We start from the raw sequence: 21,933 nt of genomic DNA, 5'->3' as shown, positions 1-21,933 counted from the left end.
ATCATATCACCTCTCAGCCGCCTCCTCTCCAGGCTAAACATGCCCAGACAAAGCAAACAAAAAAAAGGAAGAATGTGAATGGAATAAATCTCAGATTTTGAATAGCTGATGGGTGAATCCAGAATGAGTGCTAAAATTGCCTATAGTTGTTTTTAGGTTTTGTAACAAGAGCAGTGGATTGCAAATATAGAATACTGTATCAACTGCAAATAGATGGAGCTTATATGACTTTGATTCTTGCAGCAATTTTTAAAGAACGACAAATTTTTTTTAAGTGGCTTGGTGCTTCACCCATTAGACTGCTTGAGAAATCCCCCCCCCCCCACTTTCTATTTTTACTTATTCCAGCTTTCCTTCTCTCCCTTTCTCTGCTCTCTCTCCCACTGTCCACATTTAGATTGCCAGCCTCTTGGTCTGACTTCTTCTTCAGCTGACATTTAAAGCGCAAAGCACCATGTCCATTTATGGTGCAGGAGTAGCAACTGTCAACAGCTTACAAGATGGCAGTCTTCCTTAAACAAAAGCGAATGCATTCACAAAAATCCATGATCTGGAAAGCCTTTTTTAAAAGGATGGCTTATTCCTTTGGTTGGGATATGGCCAATGTTGTAGGACCCTTACAGCGCATTCCTATGCAGAGTTGCTCCAGTCTTGAAGTTAATGGGCAACTGGAGTAACTCTATGTAAGTTTGCACTGTCAGAAAGAGTTCCCTTTCCCCTGGACTCTCTTTAACTTGTCAAGCTAGTCTTATGATTATTTCCTTGCAAGTAAACCAAATACAGCAGGTAGGGATGCCAGCCTCCAGGTGAGACCTGGGGATCCCCCGGAATTACAGCTCATCTCCAGATTACAGAGATCAGTTCCCCTGGAGGAAATGGATGCTCTGGGGGATAGACTCTATGGCAGTATACTCTGCTGAGGTCCCTCCCCTTCCTAGGCTCCACCTCCAAATCTCCAGGAGTTCCCCAATCTAGAACTGGCAACCCTACCCCACCCCACCCCCCTCAAGCAGCTGGTGGGACCTGGTAACCCTACCAGCTGGTTTTGTTAAGTAAACACGCACAGAAGCGCACTCCAAGATGTTTTATTAAAAACAAAACTTACTGCTATTATGTGTAGGAAAGAAATTAAGAACAGAACCGAGAGAAGCCTAACAGTTGGGCAGAGGTGGTGGTGGTGGAAGCCACACCACTTTCCCCTTCAGAAGATCAAGAAGGACAGGACACAAGGCTACTGAACCAAAGTAAGAGACTCTGCTTAAGTTTATTTGCATTGTTAAGAAACTGATTACTGTGCTTGAGTGTTCCAGCTGTTGCAAGGGACAATAATGAATGAATCAGGGGGGGAACGAATCAGAGTTCATTTGCTCTGGCTACACCCACCATTAGCTGCCCTGCTCTCTGCTTTGCCAGCCTCACTGGGCACCAGCCACCACTGATTGAAAGACCTCTGCCTGAGACTCTGGAGAAGTCACTGCTAGTCAGAGTAGACAAGCCTGACCTGAACAAATCAAAACTCTGACTCAGTATAAGGGAGTCGTGTGGATGCTCCAAATGAGAGGGGAGGGGGCTTTTGGCTCAGTGGTAAAGCATCTACTTCGCATGCAGTTATAAAAAAGATCTCCAGTTATAAAACAAATAAACAGGTAGTAGGTGATGTGAAAGATCTCCCTCTACCCATCTCCCCCTGGAGAGCTGCTGCCAATTTGAGTAGACAACACTGGCCATGATGGACCAAGGATCTGAGTCATTATATGGCATCTTCATGGGTATCTGTGTGAGAATTCTTGTGGATTTCCCTATCCCATTTCTCACCCCATGCTGTTCCTGCAACAATAAATGGGAAACAAGTAGGTCATTTGCCTGGATGTGCCGGTAGTTACCTTCTTCCACAGTGGAGTCTAACTGAGTGACCTTGATCACCAGCAAATCCACCCGCTCCTGCAGGGAGTTCATCCGCATGTAGAAACTATTGGCTTCATTGAACAGTTCTCCAAAAATGTCTTCAGCATGTCTGCCTGAAAGAACACAACATAAAATACATAACTATATCTGGTTAATAAAGACATAAGGCTAAATGGATGCAACTCAAAAAAGGGCTTTCTTGGTTGTGGCACCAAAACTTGGGAACTCCCTCCTCAGGGAGAGTCGTCTGTCTCCCTCAGTCAGGGCCTTCCACCTGCAAGTGAGGACTCCTTTGTTTTGTTGGCATACTCCAATAATAGCTATTGATTCTCTTCCTTGGTACTGGTGTTGTTTATGCATTTTTACTGAATTGTTTTATTATTTTAAATGTTCTTTTTAAGCATTCAAGTGTTTACTGTTTTTGCTGCTTTGGGGACCCTGACTGGATGGAAAAGTGGCATAAAATGTTTTAAATGAATAAATAAGGTGCTTGAAGAGCTGTCAGAGGCAAAGGAAAATACTTTCTCCAACATGAACCAGAGGCAAATGCAAACAGCCAAGGGCACCATTCTCATCTCATTTTTACTCATTCTTGATGCTTTTTAAAGAACATCAGACCAATGGTCCATCAAATCCAGCATCCTGTCTCACACAGGGGGCAGTGGAACGGGCAGGTGCCACAGCAGTATCTCAGCTTTATAAAAGCCACTTGAGTTTCGGGGGGGGGGGCCCTAATCACTTCCTGTGTAAAGTAGTATTTCCTTTTGTCTGTCTTGAACCTACTGTCCATCAGCTTCATAGTTCTAGTATTTTGGGAGAGGATGACTTCACTGAGAACAAGCAAAGGTAGTGGAGAGTGAGGGTAAGTGAAGGCCATGACATGGCAACTGGTTTCCCCATGTGGTATTCCAACAATGGCTGAGGCAAAAATACTCAAGCCTTTTGCAAACATTTTTGGAAGTGCATAGAAACGTCACCCTTTTACGGAGGATTCTTTCCCTGTCTATCTACATGGCCTTCACTTACCCTCACTCTCCACTATTTTTGTTTGCTCTCAGTGAAGTCATCACACAACCATATCGTTCCATCTTTCCCCATATGATTCTCGACTGGAAGGGGTTACCTGGGTCACTGCACACACTCTCAGTTAGCCACATTTGCCCTCATTTGCCACATCATGATGTCGCCAAATCTGGCTCTGCAGTGGCATGACTTCATCCCGTTCCTTAATTAGCTGAGATTTGCTGTATGTAGGAAAGAGAAGGAAGCAGCAGCTACAGCGGGAATGGGGAGGAGCAAGTGATGACAAGGTAGCCATTGCTGAAGGAGACCAGGGAGTAGATGCACCATTTGAATGCTTTTGAGGAAGTGTTTCGTCCCAGCCAAGTAACCATTTTCAACCAGGAAAGTGAAGCCAGAGGATATTTATTGATCAAAAACATGTGTTAGCTAAGCTGCTTTTCTTCCACACAGAACTCAAGGCAGGGATCCTACCGCAGGGAACCCTGAGAAATAAACACCGAGGCACCTGTGAAGGGGAAGTACAATCCAAGATCTGAAGGAGCCAAACCAATTTTACTGTGTCATGTTGCCGCAGTTCAAGCTGATCCATCTCACCCCAAGCAAATCAGTCCCATGAAGTAAGGCCTGGTTCACACATGCAGGAGAATGAGATGGCCAAGTGCAGAGCACAGCTTCCAACTGGCAATGTAAGATCACAGACAATCACATTTCAGAATGCTTCCCTAAGTTGTTTTTTTTTTAAAAAAAAAAACTTTACTGCAAATAGGAAACCTGAAAAGCAGAGGGAGGAAGCAGGCCCCTTTTCTCTGCTGTGCTAGTTTTCTGTCCAAATGGGAGTACTTGATGCAAGAGGTGCATTCCAAGTTTTGCTCTACCACCTGCAGCCCAAAGTGGAATAGTCCTTTCTGTCTCCTCATCACTTCCTCTATCTCCTGAATGTGTGAACCAGGCCGGGTTTGATTCTCCACTCCTCCACTTGCAGCTGCTGGAATGGCCTTGGGTCAGCCATAGCTCTTGCAGAGCTGTCCTTGAAAGGGCAGCTTCTGGGAGAGCTCTCTCAGCTCCGCCCATTTCACAGGGTGTCTGTTGTGGGGGAGGGGAGGTAAAGGAGATCGTAACCTGCTCTGAGACTCTGAGATTCAGAGTGTAGGGTGGGGGGGGGATAAATCTAATATCTTCTTCTTCTTAAACTGATCTAACAATCATTCCCCTTCACCAGGGAATCCTAGGCACTGTCGTTTTAGTCTCTAAAAAAGAATTCTCAACAACTTCTTTAAACTATATTGCCCAGAATTTGGGTGGGGGAGCTATGACAGTTAGACTCTTACAAAAACAGAACAAGTTTATATAAGCATCTGCCTCCAGGCCAAGACGATCTTGCACGAAGTCAGGGCCGGGTGCTCTTATTTAATACGACAACCTCTCCAGGTCAGACACCAACATCTCTCACAATCCTCTGGGTCTGGAGACAGAGCCTTATCACACAGAGCAGGATGGTGCTTGTATGTCTGCCCCCTTTCATCTTTGGCCAAAGAAGCTTTTGTAATGCTTTGGAACACGAAAAACCTCTGACCAGAGATGAAAACAGGAAGTCAGTCACGAGTGAACTCTCTGTGACATAATAGTTGCCACCGCCCCCCCCCCCCCTTATGTGGTGCTCTCTAATGTGTTCCTTGGCACCACCTGCTTCTCAGCCAGAAAAATGAGGGAAGCTTTGAGCCACTGACTAGAGCAGTTCTGAGCTCCTGGGCTGGCGTTTCACAGACACACATCCTCAGCTGGACCACAGATGTAGGCTTTGCACATTCGGAGTTGGCAGCCCTGCCCTGCGGCTGTACAGGAAGCAAAGGTTCTTGTTTCCTTGGAAACAGAAACCAAGTTGTGTCTCGTCACCAAAGCAAAGAGCCGATGCCAGCTTTTCTCTGCCTCCTCTGCAAGATGGCCCTTCAGAAGAGCCCCAGAGGCATCACCATCACGCCACCAGGGCACCATTCAGAATGTCAGGTGGACTGCCCAACATTTTGACTTGCCCCCCCCCCCACCACCATGGCAGCCATTTTGTGGTGGCACCCCACTAGCTTTTCTGAGCATTATAAGGGAGTCTGCAGAGAGAAGGCCTTCTTACTGCCTTCAGCTTCCTGAAAAAAGGACTGCCTGGCTCTGTCCTCAGTCCCGGAGGGCAACCCAAGACTGGCAACTTACTGAGACTCCCCAGCTGCTTAATGATGGCAGCCAAAGTGCTGTTGGTCACACACTCCAACTCGCTGGTCACACCATCGGGGAGAGCTCCGCGGCAGAGGTGGCGCGGCTCGATGTTCCTTTTCACTAGCGGCATCTTGGCTTCACCTTAGGAAGAGGCTTCACCTTAGAGAGAGAAAGAAGGGAAATGTCAACCATCAGGGTCGTTTCCTTTTTGAAAACTTTACTGGCACAGGGCCATCAATGCACATGGCATTTACGAAGCACTGCAAAGAAACAAAAAAAAAAAAGGGGGAGGCATACTCTTTATCCTGAAATAAACAGGGACGGAGGGGAGAGAGACCTGGCCTGGTGGGATTCAAGGTGGGATTTGTAGGAGGGTGAGGGGGACCACAGACTTCCTCAGGAAGGGATTTCTAAGCCTGACAGGCAACAAAGGAGAACTAAAGAATCCATAGAGAATCACAGATGTAAACGCCAATAAACTAAACCAATAAACAGAAACCATTTGGTTTAGTTTACTGCAGCGAAGGAGAACTAGCAACTGCCTTGAATGCTGGTGAAGGAGGCCCTACGCATCTTACCCTGTCCTCATCTCTGCAGATAGATCAAGATGGGTAGCCATGTTAGTCTGTCTGTAGCAGCAGAAAAGAGCAAGAAACCAGCAGAATCATAGAGTTGGAAGGGACCTGCAGGTTCAATCTGGTCAAACCCACTGCACAATGCAGGGACTTCACAAATACCTCCCCCCCCCCACACACACACATCCCCAGTGACCCTTGCTCCATGCCCAGAAGAAAAGCTTGCAATGCCATTTCATTGTTTTCCCCAACTCAGAACATTTTATCTTTTTCGTTTCTGCTGTGTGCTTTTCCTTGATGTTTTATTTTTTAAATTGCATTGCCAAATCCCACTATTCCCCCATCTTTCAATTTAAAAAAAATACTGCAAGGGTTTTAAGCATGTTTGCATTCTAAGTTAAAATTAATATCTTTAATTGTGTTTGTCTGAATCCTTTATACAGTTTCTATCTCTTCATATTACATTGTATGACATGTATGTCCTGACCCCACAAAGTTGCATTTGTGTCAGATCCTAACAAATTACGTAGTTTGATACACCCGCTAGGGTTTTCAAAGCAAGAGACATTCAGAGGTGGCTTGCCACTGCCTACCTCTGTGTAGCTACCTGGAGTTTTTTGGTGATCTCCCACCCTGGCCAACTCTGCCTAGCTTCTGAGATCAGAAAAGACTGGGCTAGCCAGGTCACGGTAGGGTAATTCTTAGCTAATTAAATTTTATGTGGAATAAAAGAGACGGTGAGCCCACTTCAGCTGTAAATGTGGCCATCTAGTTACTTGTGCCAACTGGTGGCCCTTGATGGAGATGCTCCACCCCATTCATAACAAAAGATGCCCTCAGTCATTTCTGTCATTTGACGCAGAAGGAAATGTGCCTCAATATCCAAACCTGCTACACGCAAGAAAGATCTTGCATAAACTAGTTGCAGGACCAAACGCATAAGAACCAGTGCAGATTGTGGTGCCTGAACAGGAAGAGAGATATATGAGTTCAAATCGCCATTCAACAATGTAACACCCTGAGTAATCTTGGACAAGTCACTACTTCTTGGCCTAATCTATATCAGAGGGTTCTGTGAGATTCAGATGAGTGGCCATGTTGGTCTGAAGAAACAGAATAAGGCTTGACTCCAGTGGCACCTTCGAGACCGACAAAGTTTAATTCTGGGTATAAACTTTCATGTACATGGACACTTCTTAAGATTTCAGTGTGTCTGAAGAAATGCACATGCGCATGAAAGTTTATGTCCAGGATTAAACTTTGTGGGTCTTAAAGGTGCCACTAGACTCAAACTTTGTTCTAAGATTGTTGTGAGAAGCCAATATTGACATCACCTTGCACTAACCTGAGGAGAGAACGATGCTGTAAGAGAAGCACAGAGTACACCAAGATCCATTTAAAAACACATGGGTATCACCAACTGACACCTCAGAATGATAAATGGGATTTCTAGTGATTGGAGAGCCAGTTTGGTGTAGTGGTTAAGTGTGCGGACTCTTATCTGGGAGAACCGGGTTTGATTGCCCACTCCTCCACTTGCACCTGCTGGAATGGCCTTGGGTCAGCCATAGCTCTTGCAGAGGTTGTCCTTGAAAGGGCAGCTGCTGTGAGAGCCCTCTAAGCCCCACCCACCTCACAGGGTGTCTGTTGTGGGGGAGGAAGGGAAAGGAGATTGTGAGCCGCTCTGAGACTCTTTGGAGTGGAGGGCGAGATATAAATCCAATATCTTCTTCTTCAATATCTACATTCTGCATAGTTCCTGGCCCTTTCATGGTCTAGCAAGACCAAGATAAATGATGTAAAACAGTAAATGCGGGGGGGGGGGGGGGTGGCGTTGGAGCCTTTCAATATGGACGCCTAGAGTGTTTGCTCCGATTCCCCCTTTCTCCACAACCCATCTAACTGACGCAAACCAACACTATATCTTAAATAATAAACATGGGCAAAATAACATCGGGAAAGTCCACAACAATCCCTGTTAATAATAAGGGGATCGAAGACTTCTTCACAGTAAAACCACCCGTGGCAACACAGAACACAGACCTGACAAGCGAAGACAAAATGGCGGCTGAGGGAGCAACAGCTTTGCCATCCACTTCTGTTTCTAATGAGACGACACTGGAGATGATGTTTAACAACTTTGAAAAGAAAATAACAGATAATAGGTCAGCAATAATCAAACCTCTGACCGATCAGTTCGCTTCCTTTCAAATCGCACTTGAAAACGTAAGTAAAGCTGCAGGAAGTGCAAGGGAAATTGGGCTGGCTTTACAAGACGACGTTAAAGCACTGAAGGCTGAAAATATTACTCTTAAAGAGAAAGGGCTCTCACCTGAAATATCTTCCTGTCGATCTAACCTGAAATTTAGGGGTTTCAACGGGACTTAAATAATATTCAAGATCTCCCAAGTTTTATTGCTGATTGGCTAGCCAGTGTGTTAGATCTAGAAGATGAGCAAAACAACATTGGGAAAGTCCACAACAATCCTTATATTTCTACCACCCGAGACGTCTCAGTTCCCCCTCACAAGCAGCAGAGGCCCAAGAGACATACCTGATCAGAGGCCCATTCCTGATCAAAGGGTCAGACAAAAAATACTTGAGTTGGCAAGGAGTCGAGGCGCTCTGACCTTCTTGGCTGCTGTGCATTCAGTGAGCACTCAATGCACAGCAGCCAAGAAGGTCAGAGCGCCTGAGATTCTACAAACCCTAATGATGATGCCAGCTGTGAAAACCTGAAATCTTTGATGAGACTTAACTCTATTACAAGAAACCCATCTACACTCTCCTACACAACCAACTCTCAAAGCTCCTTGGATCCAACATCAATATCATGCAAATGGAATTCCAAATCACGAGGAGTCTCGATCTTAATATTCAAAAACATCAGATTCCAACATCATTCGTTAAAAATTGATCCCAAAGGCCATTACATCTTCATTAAAGGCCTACTTGATAAAGAACTCGTTACAATTGGTTCTATATACAATTGTCATTTCTGGAGGACACACTACATATTTTGAGAAACTTTCAAGAAGGTAAGGTCATTTTAGGAGGCGATCTAAATCACATTGCTAACTCTGACCTTGATCGATCCTACAATCCTTCCAAACTATCCAAGAAAAAGCAAGGTCCTACCAGATTATCCTCAATATTCGAACTTATTGATGTCTGGAGAGCTACTCACAGTGAAGAAAGAGACCACACATATTTCTCTCCAAAACACAACATTCATACAAGAATTGACTTTATTCTTTTATCCAAGTCCTTGTTATCTTCAATGACTTCTGTCAATATTGGTCCTGCTTTGTAGTCTGACCACTCCTGGGTGAGTTGCACTTTAACATCTTCTTCTGACTGTCATGCACAATTTCACTGGACTCTAAATAAATCAATCCTGTACAATGATGATTGTACTACACAAATTGAAACAAACATTAAACATTATTTGGAGACAAATTGTACTGAAGATGTTTCAGCTTCAGTTATTTGGGATGCTCTCAAATCAGTCCTTCATGGACAAATCATATCCCAGACAACACAACTCAAACATAAAAAGGAAGCCTTTTGCCTAGAGTTGAAGAAGAGAATCTCCTCTCTTGAAAAATCGCACAAAGACTCTGGATGCCCACTCAAATACAAAGAACTCATTTCTGAACAGAAGCTATTAGAAACCATTGAAAGTTTTCATATTAAGAAAAACCGCCTTTTTGTCAAACAGAAATACTGGGTAAAGTCTCCAAAAACTTTAAGACTTCTCTCCTGGAAAGTTAATGAAAGGAAATCTTCAAGATATGTGACAACTGCTGGAGACCAAATGGGAACTCTTCATCACAACTCCAGAAAAATCAATGAAGTTTTTACTCAATTCTATCATAATCTCTATTCCTCTAAAAATCCTTCAACAGATGACATAATTGATTATCTCAACTCACACCCTGACATCACGAAAATTGAGGAGCAACATCGCTCAATTACGGAACAACCAATGGAACCTCAAGAAGTCATTGCTGCTATTAAAAATCTAAAAAAACCCCCAAATCTGCTGGACCAGATGGTTTTCCATCAGAGTTTTATAAAAAAATTGCACATCAACTTGCTCCACCACTCACCAAAGCTTGCAACGAAATACTCTTTGAAGGCAAACTACTACCATCCTGGAACTCGGCCTCGATAATTGTTCTACCCAAACAAGGCAAAGACTTAACTAACCCATCCTCCTACAGACCAATCTCCCTTTTAAATCAAGACTACAAGATTTTCACGGCAATAATTACCAAGAGACTAAACTCTTTTGTTATACAATATATTCATCCCGATCAAGCGGGTTTTATGCCGGGAAGATACTTAACACCAATATACATAAAACCATAAATATTATTTCTAATAGTAATATCAAACAATTGGAGGAACTTCTACTGTCCTTAGATGTGGAGAAGGTCTTTGATTCTTTTGAGACATCATACCTAGTGAAGCTTCTCCATCACATGAATTTTGGTGAGAATTTCTTGAGAACTATCAAAACTATATATTCCGCATCTTCAGCACAAATCCACATAAATGGCCTAACATCAGAATCATTCAAGCTGCATCGGGGAACCAGACAAGGCTGCCCACTATCTCCAGTCCTTTTTGCTCTGGCTTTGGAACCATTGGCATTGGCATCGGCAATACGCAATGACTCTGAGATTCATGGAGTAGAACTTGGCTCCTGCATATCCAAAATTATTTTATTTGCAGACGATATGCTGTTATATTTAACAATTCCTAAAACTGAAGTCCTTTCTACGGTCTCACATTATCATACCCGCCTGAACAGAGAAGCTATTGAGATTTAGCCACTTGTGGGAAGGGCGGGATATAAATCACGAATAAATAAATAAATAAATAAATTTACAAACACCAGCACAATTTTAACAGAAAGGAAGAAGGCATTTTCATCCACCAATCTTGGTACCCAGCTCTGCAAAACACCCTACAGACTATAAATTGCAGAAAGTCTCAGAACAACCAGCACAGACAACAACCATCTTCCTTATCTTCAAACCCCTTCCATCCCTCCCAGCAATTAACACAGAACAATGGTCACATTCAACAGCCAGTTTCCTTATCACTACCCTTCCAGGAAGCCCCACCAAACAATGGGCACATCCACAAACCAATTGCCCTTTCATCACACCCCCTCCAGCCTAGAAATAGCAGCTCTCCAGCAGCCCTGGCCCCACTCAATGCACAGCAGCCAAGAAGGTCTGAGCGCCTGCTCCGGCTGCAACGCCACTGAGGATGTTCTCCGCAGCTGAGAACGAAACGTCTGGAAGGAAAACTTTCTCCAGTAGAACACGGCACTTGATCCCGAAAGACTCTACAAACCCTAATGATGTTACCAGCCATGAAAACCTGGAATCTTTGATAATTCCTAAAACATCACTGAAGAATCTGGAAATTACCCTCAAACATTTTAGCAATATCTCGGGTTTATGTATTAATCCAAATCTTCTATTCTACCTCTACAACTTACCTCAGATACAGAAATATATATTTGTCAACACTATAGACATCAATGGTCATCAAAATCACTTACTTATCTAGGAGTACAGATTCCTTGTAATCTCAGCAATATTCTAAAATTCAACCACCTACGCATCTCTCAAGAAATCCAGCAAACTACAAACAAATGGAACAAACTTAATACATCTTTTCATGACAGACTGCAACTTATTAAACCATTCCTTTTTCCTAAATGGCTATTTTTATTTTGTACACTTCCAGTGCATTTACCTGCTAATCTACTTAAATCATGGCAAAAAACCCTAAATGAATTTTTATGGCAACACAAAAAACCAAGAACTAGTTTTAAGATTCTTAAAAGACAGACTTCTTGAGGAGGCTTAAACTTTCCAGACTTGTCTAAATACTACAAAGCTACAATATTAGCAACTATAATTAAACTTCTTCAGAAATCAGAACAGGAAGATTAGACTACCTCATTGTCAATGTATACAGCTCCAGCATCTCTTAAAGAAATCACCTGGTCAACAGCAAAATCGCGACCTCCCTCTGTAAGTAACAGCACTTTTCTAAAACCTTTACTTGAAGTATGGGACACTCTCAAGAAAAAATTACTTTCGACTATTCCCAGATTCTCATCATTTTTATTCCAAAACTGGTTTCCTCCAGGCAATGAAACAAAAGCATCAGAAATCTGGAGACAAGCGGGACTAACAAAACTAGTAGATATAGCTAATAATTCAGGATTATTACCTAAAAACATATTGGAAAGAAAACTACGACAGATTCCTTGGTACTTTTATTTGCAGCTTCAACATGCCTTTTCTACTCTCAACTTGAAAAAAGTTATGTCATTTCCTCACTCTGATTTTGAACTGCTTCTTAAACAATCGGACTATAATCTCAAAGGCATAATTTCTAAATCCTATGCTATATTGATTTCTCTGTATAGTGCTCAACGTTTACCATGCCAATCAAAATGGCAACATAATTATGGGATAGCTCTCAGCGATGACCAATGGAACAAGATCTGGTCATCTAATTTGTTCCGCACTAAACTGATCAGTTCAAAATTAATATCATACAAAATTATAACTCAGTGGTACCTCACACCTAAAAGACTATCCTTAATATCATCTAACCACTCTCTGTTATGCTGGAAAAACTGTGAAGTTGGTGATTTTGCCCACTGCTGGTGGAAGTGTCCTTAAATTACTATATTCTGGCATGAGATTTTGCATCAAATCAAAATTATAACGGGATATGAAATCCCATTTCTTCCTCAACTGATCTTCCTGGATACCTGGCAAGATCCAACAATACCTCAATTTAGGTGAACACTGATATCTAGCATGCTGATAGCAGCAAAAACCCTAATTGCATCAAAATGGAAATCACCTCAAGTTCCAACAATCTCCAGCTGGTTATCCAAGGTTTGGGACATTCTCATACTATAAAAAATAACAGATCACATCCAACATTCAAACTCAGACAATGATATCTCGAAATTCACAGAGAAATTATTTCTTTTTATTGAGTTCATTACAGCAAATGATATTCATCCACACAAACCAGAATATCTTGATCTTCTCTACTTATAAGTGTTTAATATTTTTCTTCAGTTTTGTTTTTTGTTTCTTTTCCTTTTACTAGTACTTTTTCATTTCTCTCTTTTTCTACCTACCTTTTCTTTTACTGTGCTAGTCATGGATTGCACCTAATAGTAATTACTCGATAGTAATTTTTGGAATAATCTGTAATAGTTTGCATAAAAATTATTTAGGCAGTTAAGAATTCTTCGCAATGCTTACTTAATAGTTTAATGATAATATGGGTTCAATTAGATTGATTGTATTTTGATGCAGGAATTATTGCCTTAACTTTAATCTTGTTTTCATCTTGATCTCTCTCCTTGGCTAGAACATGGTTTACATATCTAGACACATCTATATAACTTAAAATTCTTACTAGATATTTTATTGTATGTATGTAAGTATTTATGCTTATTTATAACCTGATTCCATAAGATTAATTGTTTATATTAATATTGATATTAACGTGTATATTTTCAAAATTCAATAAAATATATAAATGGAAAAAAACAGTAAAGACTGCAAAAATATTTGTGTGGAAAAACAGAAAACATCCAGATGTTTCATTTGCATTATTTATGCAGGGTTCCAGAATGGAGCTTTTCTTGATGCAGCCTCTTTGACTCAGGAATTTAATTTCTTTTGAGCACAGAGCAAAGCTAAGTGATGACAGAAAAGGGAAACCTTCAGTTCCACATAATGCAGTTATTTCTATTTGTAGCAAAACACCTGTTTTTAACCGGGTTTTGCCTCAGTACATCAAGAGTGGCTTTCTCTTGTAACAAGGCAGTTAAACAGGCATTTTTCTTTTTCATAAATTATTCTTTTAAATGAAAGGGGGGGTTTTGTGCATATCTCCACATTCCTTGAAATCATCTAGAATGTGTTTTGAATCTAAAAATGCTTCTCTCTTTTTGCTCATTTGGAAGCGGTTTATTGTCTGTCACTAACAAGGGCCCAGCTGCTCAGAAAGAAGAGAGGCATGTAAATTGCATTCCCATGGTTTGTCAATGCGGCCATGGCCTGTGGCAACAAACACACTCTATTAGCTGTTATCATGATGCTCTGGCAAGTATGCTGAGGGCCATGGAAGAATCAAGTGACATTTAATTTCCTGATGGGTTCCAAGAGATCCTGGGGACCCTTGTGTTGAACAAACTATCATGAACTCGTTTCCCAAGTTTTCCTTTCCTGGGCCTCCTGCAAAACTTTTGCTTGGATGAATGAAGCACCCTCATTCTGTGCGCCAAGAGGACAATATTAAGATGCCGAGGACTGCAAAAAGAAAGTGCAGTTATTTATAAACCTTTTCCTCCAGAACAGGTCACAGAGCTCCTGGCCTGAGGTTGCCTGGCATACTGACGTCCAGCAAACACTTAGCTGGCACCTGGAAAGGTGTCAACAGGCACTGTGGTGCCCAGGGGCAGTGTGCTGAGGACCCCTGATTTAGTTGGATGACGCTTTTCACCTGACTGTGCTGTGACTGCAAGGTCAGTTGGCTGGCAGCATCAGAGGGGAGGGGAAGGAAATCAGGCTGCCACCCCTCCCCAGCCAGAGGACCAACAGGCTGCAAAGAAGACCGCTAGCAAAGAGGCGCTCAGCTCCAGCAAGACCCAGAAATTCCAGCTAAAAACTCACCTCTTCAGCCAGGACAACCCAAGAGTGGACCTCCTCCTCCTCTCTATGGGCTTTTTCACACAGTCTATGTATTCCAGTATGGAAGCTGGTCAGTTACTGAACAGTAACGGGTTTCTGCTGGCATTTCAGACAGACCCGATTCAGTAACTGGCTGCTACCGGAATACTCTCACCTTTTCACACACTCCCGCGGCTGTCCCGGTAGTGAGGCGTGCCTGAGTTGTTACAAACAAAGAGCAGTTTCTTCCACTTTTCAACCCCTCCTTCCGGGTTGAAATCGCTATGGGGTGCTGTGTGAAATGTCCAGTATCTAACCCGGGAGCAGTTTTCGCGCCCTTTTTCGCCTGCCGGCACGCGCGATCTCCGGCTTTTTTGGGGGGGGGAACGTCGGGCTAAGATCGCGATAGCGCTATAGCGCTATAGCGATGTATCACAATAGCATCACCATAGGGATGCATGGGCTCCATTAAGATGCCAGATATCGCCAGTGTGAAATGGCTCGCTTCAATAACGGAACCCTACCGGAAAAAAAAACATGTGTCTGAAAACTCCCATCCCTGTCTCGGATTACTGCAAGCGGCACAATACCGACTCCCTTCTGGTTTCCACTGGTAAGTGTGAAAAGGGCCATAGACTCACTTTTTAGCACACACCCCCCACCCCCCGGATTTTAGATCCACTCTCTATATCATGGACTTTATGTATATTTTGTTAAATGTATGGAGTGCTCAGTTTGAATTTTACTGCTGAAGAAGTCTAATTTTAGCTGAAACGTGTTTGGTATTGGTTCTTGTATATGGATATAATTTGTACCTTTTAAGTGTTTATATTATTGAACATTTGTCTTACTATTAGAAATAGGTACTTACAGTATATGCAGGACCATAGGACTGTGGTTTTTAGCACCTTTGAAAGTATAATTAAATTATATATGTTATTTTGTACATTAGCACTACATGCACAGCATAACTATATTTTAGTTTGCTGCTGCTTCTTTTTTTTGTCTCAACCTTTTTGGTTATCTCCCCAGTCACAAACCACTGCACCACACCGGCTCTCACACATCCCTTTTATTTCAGGGGACTGGAAGAGCTCCCTCTAAGGGCAAAGTGGTCTCCATAAATTTAATTAGTGCTTTATATGCCTTACACAAGAGCTCTGTGTGGTAGAGGAGCTCAATTGTTCAGAGAGGAGAAACTGAGTCACAGGCTGGATGTGGGCTCATGTCCACCATCGTTGCCTTTAGGCTGCAGATGGGCGTCACTCTTCTGAAGACAACACAAGGGCTCTGCATCCCTTGGTGATCCTGAGAGCAAGGGGAAAGGTCAGTCATATAAATATTTCATTTTAGATATGTCACATTTCTGAACATCTTGGAGCCATAGGGAAAAAACTGAGGGGGTTTCCCCTCAGAAAAAAAATGCCAACATGGAAGTCTTGCGGAAAACTGAAAAAATAGGCGGTACTTATTTTCTTATCATACCTAAACTTGTTTTACTGATTTAACTACATTAAAAAATCAAAAACGCACAAATTATAAGTTACTTAGCATATAAACCTGTACAAATTGGTATGCTTATGATATTTAAAAGAATAAATGCCTCACAGTGCAATCTTCTGCAGAGCTACTTAGGCCTTAGATGGGAACAACTTCTACAATCAAAACAGAAATTACATCCAGTATCACAGGCAGGGGGAGGAAGGAGAGAGACGAAAACTGCTGCACCATATGCTCACGTATAACACAAGTATCTTAGTTTTTGCAATCCAAGGGGGGGGGGGGGACAGAAGTTCAAAACAGAGAACACAAATGTTGTAGTACACAAAAGAGGGCATGGTATCTGAACAGAAAGAATAGGATTAGCAGCACATTTTATATTATATATACATGTATTATTTATTTCTGTAAATTTATAGTCCTTCCTTTTCCATAATGGTCTCATGGTAAAACAATTAAAACAAACCAGCAATAAAACAGACAATCAAACGGTTAAAACAGTTAAACTACTAGATCAAAATTAATTTAAGGCAGCAGGGATGGTGGTATGAGCACATAAATTGAGACATAACCATCACAGGCAACTTAAATATCCAAAAGATGTCAACTGTATTGGCCTGATTTTTAGCAATCAAGATGGCAGTCAGCGCTGGGAGACCAATTAAATGGTATAATAAAATGATGCCCAGCTGCCTCAGCCATAGGCCTGGCAGAACAGCTCCGACTTACAGGCCCTCCGGAATGGTAACTAATCCGGTAGGGCCTGAACTGCACTGGCTGCCAGTTGAGTACCGGGTTCGTTACAAAGTGCTGGTTATCACCTTTAAAGCCCTATATGGTCGAGGACCTGCCTACCTGAAGGACCGTCTCTCCCCGTACGAACCCCAGAGAGCACTGAGGTCAGCGGGAAAGAACCAACTGACTATCCCCGGGCTGAAGGAGGCAAAATTAAAGGGGCCTTCTCTATTGCAGCTCCACACCTATGGAACCAGCTCCCGGAAGAAGTGCGGGCCCTGCGGAGCCTTGAACAGTTCCGCAGGGCCTGCAAGACCATCCTCTTCAGGATGGCCTTTACCTGATTGAATAGTGATGGATTGCCTTAAGTGATTTCCGCCATCATACTTACATTTAACAGAATAGCACCAGAAATGTTAATTTTAAATTGGAATGTTTTAAGTTGACTGTTGATTTTAAATTTATGTATAACCTATTGTATGGATTGATATGTTGTTAGCCGCCCTGAGCCTGCTTCGGCGGGGAGGGTGGGATATAAATAAAATGTTATATTATTATTATTATTATTATTATTATTATTATTATTATTATTATTATTATTATTATTATTGGAAGCTGATTCCACCAGGTCGGGAAGCCAGACATCCTTTGGGCCAGGAATGGTCAGAAGATGTTGGCTAGCCGATCGTAATGACCTCCGGGGCTCATATGGGGAGAGATGATCCTGCAGGTATGCCGGTCCCAAGCCGTGCAAGGCTTTGAACATCAGCACTAAAACCTTGAAGCAGATCCGGTACTCAATTGGTAGCCAGTGCAAACTGCGCAGCATCGGCTGACTGCTTGCCCGTAAAGTCAGCAATCATGCTGCTGCATTCTGCACCAGCTGGAGTGTCCGGATCAACCTCAAGGGCAAGCCTGCGTACAGCAAGTTACAGTAGTCCAGCCTGGAAATGACTGTTGCATGGATCACTGTAGCTAAGTCCCGAGGAGCCAGATAGGGCACTAGTTGTTTGACCTGCCAAAGATGGTAAAAGGCAGATCGTGCAACCGCTGTGACCTGGGCCTCCATAGAGAGGGAGGCATCCAGCATCACACCCAAACTCCTCGCCTTCTGAGCTGGCACAAGAGATGCACCATCCAGGGTGGGGAGCCAGATGCCCGAACTTAGCCCCCCATGACTCATGTACAGGTCCTCCATCTTGGTTGGATTAATTATCATGATAAACATTGCAACATAATAATTGTGGATAAAAGCAACCATTTCTAAACAACAAATATATGCTGAAAAATATCATTCCATTACCATCATTTAGCATCTGCCTGCTGCACATTCTGAGAAGGGCCTTTCCAAACATTCCCCTCATCCAGAAATGTTCACATTTTCCTGCTGGAGAAGTTGACCACAGTCGGGAGAGGGGGGGACCTTTCCTCCTGAATTTCCCCCTCTCCCTTCCTGGCTTTCATCTCTCTCTTCTATTTCTGCATTAGAGCATCCACAGAACTCTGCACAAGGAGTTCTTTACACAGAGCCATTCAGATTCCTGGGTGAATGGAAGGCAAACATTTCCAACTGCTAATCTGGCAACAAACCATTAACTATCCCAACCATTCCCATGGTTCAGGCAGCCTTGAAAACAATCAATTAATTTTTGAATTTCAGATGGGACAGCATTGGGGGGGGGGGAAACAGGCAGGGTGACAGAGAGAAAAGAAATTCAGGAAGTGCTTGAATGAGCAGAATGATTAAGAGAGCTGAACAGAAGGGCTATTTTTCTCCAATTAAATAGGCACACAGTGCCAGCAGCTTATTTTGCCATCCTTGGACCATGAACTTGCAAATGGCAAGAAGATGCAAGACAGAAAAAGAATTGGAGCTGACCAAGAGTTAGACAAAGACAAAAGGTGCTGATCTGGTGTTCACCCAGCAGCATCCACTGAACTCTCCTCAAAGAGCTGTGAGGCCAGGGACACTGCTGAAGTGCCGCCCGCCAGTCCGGGACAAAGAAACAGCCCAGGCAGCCACTGCTGATTGACTGTCAGGGACTAACGCAGCTACAAACCCAGATGCTCTTCATTCATTGGCTTGGCCACACACAGACAGACATGATGGCCCACGGGGCGAGGCATATCTTAGCAAATCAATGCCCACGCTGCGGCTATTGACATTATCTTCTTTTCCCTCCGGTTTGCAGGCATCTGACTAGAGCTCTGAATCTTTGGTACCTGGACGCTCTTCAAAAAAGGTTTTTGATTTGGAGAAACTGGAAAGACTCTGGAGGACAGAAGTGACAGGGGTCATTTTCAGGAGACCGTAGGGCTGGAAACCCAGGAGGGCTCCAGATGTCCATTCAGCCTCCTGAAATCACATCTTGAAGGATTAAAACCATGAAATACAAGGCTAAAGAAGAAAACGTTTACAAACTGGGCACATACGCAAAAGCGGAACCTTCTTAAGCTGAAGCTCTGACCTGGGACTTGGATGGCCCAGGCTAACCTGATCTTGTCAGATCTCAGACGCTAAGCAGGGTCAGCCCCGCTTCGTACTTCAGTGGGAGACCAGCAAGGAAGCTCAGGGTTGTTATGCGGAGGCAGGCAACAACACACCATCTCTGAACATTTCTTTCCTTGTGGGGTCACCATCCGCTTGCTGCAACTCGACAACAAATTATATACAGCACGCTGAAATGGTTCTGTGTGGCATAAACATTCTGCCAAAACTGAACAGTCTCCTGAGATAATTAAGCCACAGAATTCAGCCACGCATCCATCGCCAGTGATCATTAATTCCTGCAATTAATTAACTAATGGATGCCAATACACTTAACCTGCAAATCAGGCCCAGAGAACAGTGATGCTTACTTCCACGTAAACACGTGTATAGAAATATATGAAATTGCTTTATAGTGAATCAGACCACACATCTGTCTGACTTCATATTCTCTATTTAGTAGGCTTATATTCTGCCCTTTCCCATGAACAGGCTCAAGGCGGAATATAAGCCTATTCTGACTGGTTGTGGATCTCTAGGAACCTGCAGGGTCCTTCCGGCACCTGCCACATAAAATCCTTTACCCGGAGATGCCAGGGATAGGACACCTATCCTCCTGCATACAAAGGAGATGTTCAGCCAGTGAGCAATAGTGCTTCATTTTCTCCTATATCAGTGGAGGGCTGGCCTTCGCTTCTGTGTGAATAAGCAAAAGAGTACCACTGAATTCATTGTTGTGGGGAAAGCACAGCCTGCCTCTTGCACAGTGGCCTAACCACCACTGGCAAAGTCCCCACTAGAGGTACACAGACCAGTTCTCCAAGTCCTCTCCATCCATCACAGAGACGGGCCTTCCATTAGTAACCACGGGTACTAGAGGAAGGAGCCATAGCATAGGGACAGATCTGGGTCAGAGACCAGGGAGCAACTTCCAGTCTGAGCTGACAGCTCTGGTTCATGGGACAGATCCATCAGTTTTTATGCGCAGTGTATAGTCACCACAAGAGGATGCAATCCAAAGAAATGCTGGTCCACCTCAGCAGACAAGTGGTTCTTCTTGTGCAGAGACTGCTCTATGCCTGACATCCAGAGTGATTTCCAGGTTGGCAGTGTCACCTGACACCCATCCACCAAGTTTCCCCTAAAGATTTCTCTGCTTGCGACAGAACCAGGTGTCCGTGTTTACCTTGAAAGCCTCATTAACATGTCTGACATGGAAGCTGCACATAATGGGTGAGCTGATTAATCAACACCAGAAGTTGCTAAACAAAACACAGGCATTTTGGGGTGGAAATGGAGCCTCCCCTTATGCAGGAGAGATGATCCGTGGGAAAGACAATGAGGACAGCGCAGATGGCGCTACATCCCAGTCTTTGCGGAACATAAATGACACAGTGAAAACACAACTGATGAGCTAAAGTCCTACTTCCATAGTCAATAATCTTGCCCAAGTGATTTAAAAAAAATGGCACATATTTTTAAAGCAAATGATGATGAAGAAGAAGATATTGGATTTATATCACGCCCTCCACTCCGAAGAGTCTCAGAGCGGCTCACAATCTCCTTTACCTTCCTCCCCCCCCCAACAGACACCCTGTGAAGTACATGAAGATATTGGATTTATATCCCGCCCTCCACTCCGAAGAGTCTCAGTGCGGCTCACAATCTCCTTTCCCTTCCTCCCCCACAACAGACACCCTGTGAAGTGGGTGGGACTGGAGAGGGCTCTCACAGCAGCTGCCCTTTCAAGGACAACCTCTGCCAGAGCTATGGCTGACCCAAGGCCATGCTAGCAGGTGCGAATGGAGGAGTGGGGAATCAAACCCAGTTCTCCCAGATAAGAGTCTGCACACTTAACCACTACACCAAACTGGCTCTCCAGCTCAAACTGCATTTGAGCCTCAATAATTATATTTATTAGAATACAAAGAAAAAACTTGGTCTCTGAGGAACACAACTATGAAGACAGGCCTACCAGAGAGGTGAGGGGCCGTAGCTCAAAGGCAGAGTGTGCACTTTGGATACAGAAGATCCCAGGTCCAACTCCAGGCATCTTGAGTTAAAAAGGATCTCAGGTGGCCAACCACAAGACACCACTGGCCAAGACCTGACAGAGCCACTGCTGGATAGGACAGACACCAGTGAGCAAGTTGGAGCAATGGCCTGACTCTATAGGAAGCCCAGGCACCACAAGTCAAACCCAAAGGATGAGACGGTGCATGTTACAGTGCCTACCCCGCCTCCAACCCTTTCCTACACCTTGGGATGCTGTTGCTTCTAGCATCCTTAGCTGGGAAGCATACAGTGTGGGAAAGACAGCCCCCAATGCGGCCCTGACCAAGCCACATCTAGGCTCCACAAAAGAGATCTAGCCCTGATCCTTTGCCTGAGAGACAGTGAGTAGCCCAAGGTCATTTGCCTCTGCATGTCCAAATCTACCTAAACAGACAGCTTTCAAAGAGGATTAGATAGATTCATGGAGGATAGGTCTATCAGTGGCTGCTAGCCATGGTGACAAAGGGGAACCTGAGCAGTTAAGAGACAGTAAACCTCTGAATCCCAGAGCCAAAAGGGAACATCAGCTTCTATGCCCTGTTGTTGACCCATTGGCCACTTAGTGAAACAGGATGCTTGACTGGTCTGATCCTGCAGGCCTTTTCTGATGTTCTTAAAAGAGGAGAAAGGCAGCCCTTTGGGGGGTGCTTCCATAAAAGGAGCTTAAGAAATGACCTGTTGGCCCACTCACCCCGGAGGGTCAACAAACAGG

At 43.6% G+C, this 21,933-nt stretch overlaps 1 protein-coding gene across 1 annotated transcript in view; it reads right to left on the bottom strand.

Annotated features, from left to right (window-relative positions):
- Positions 1–5,263, bottom strand: part of LOC132579583 (actin-binding protein WASF3-like) — a 38,041-nt gene extending 32,778 nt beyond the window's left edge. Inside the window, exons 1-2 of the mRNA XM_060250046.1 lie at positions 5,131–5,263; positions 1,884–2,018 (exon numbers count right to left, since the gene is read on the bottom strand). Of these exons, the coding sequence (XP_060106029.1) occupies positions 1,884–2,018; positions 5,131–5,263 (268 nt within the window). The remainder of the gene's footprint in view (positions 1–1,883; positions 2,019–5,130) is intronic.
- Positions 5,264–21,933: the final 16,670 nt, after the last annotated feature.

Source organism: Heteronotia binoei, chromosome 11 (assembly GCF_032191835.1).
Source record: "Heteronotia binoei isolate CCM8104 ecotype False Entrance Well chromosome 11, APGP_CSIRO_Hbin_v1, whole genome shotgun sequence".
Taxonomy (NCBI): domain Eukaryota; kingdom Metazoa; phylum Chordata; class Lepidosauria; order Squamata; family Gekkonidae; genus Heteronotia; species Heteronotia binoei.
Note: the sequence above shows the minus strand (reverse complement) of the source record. Positions and strands in the feature narration are given on the sequence as shown.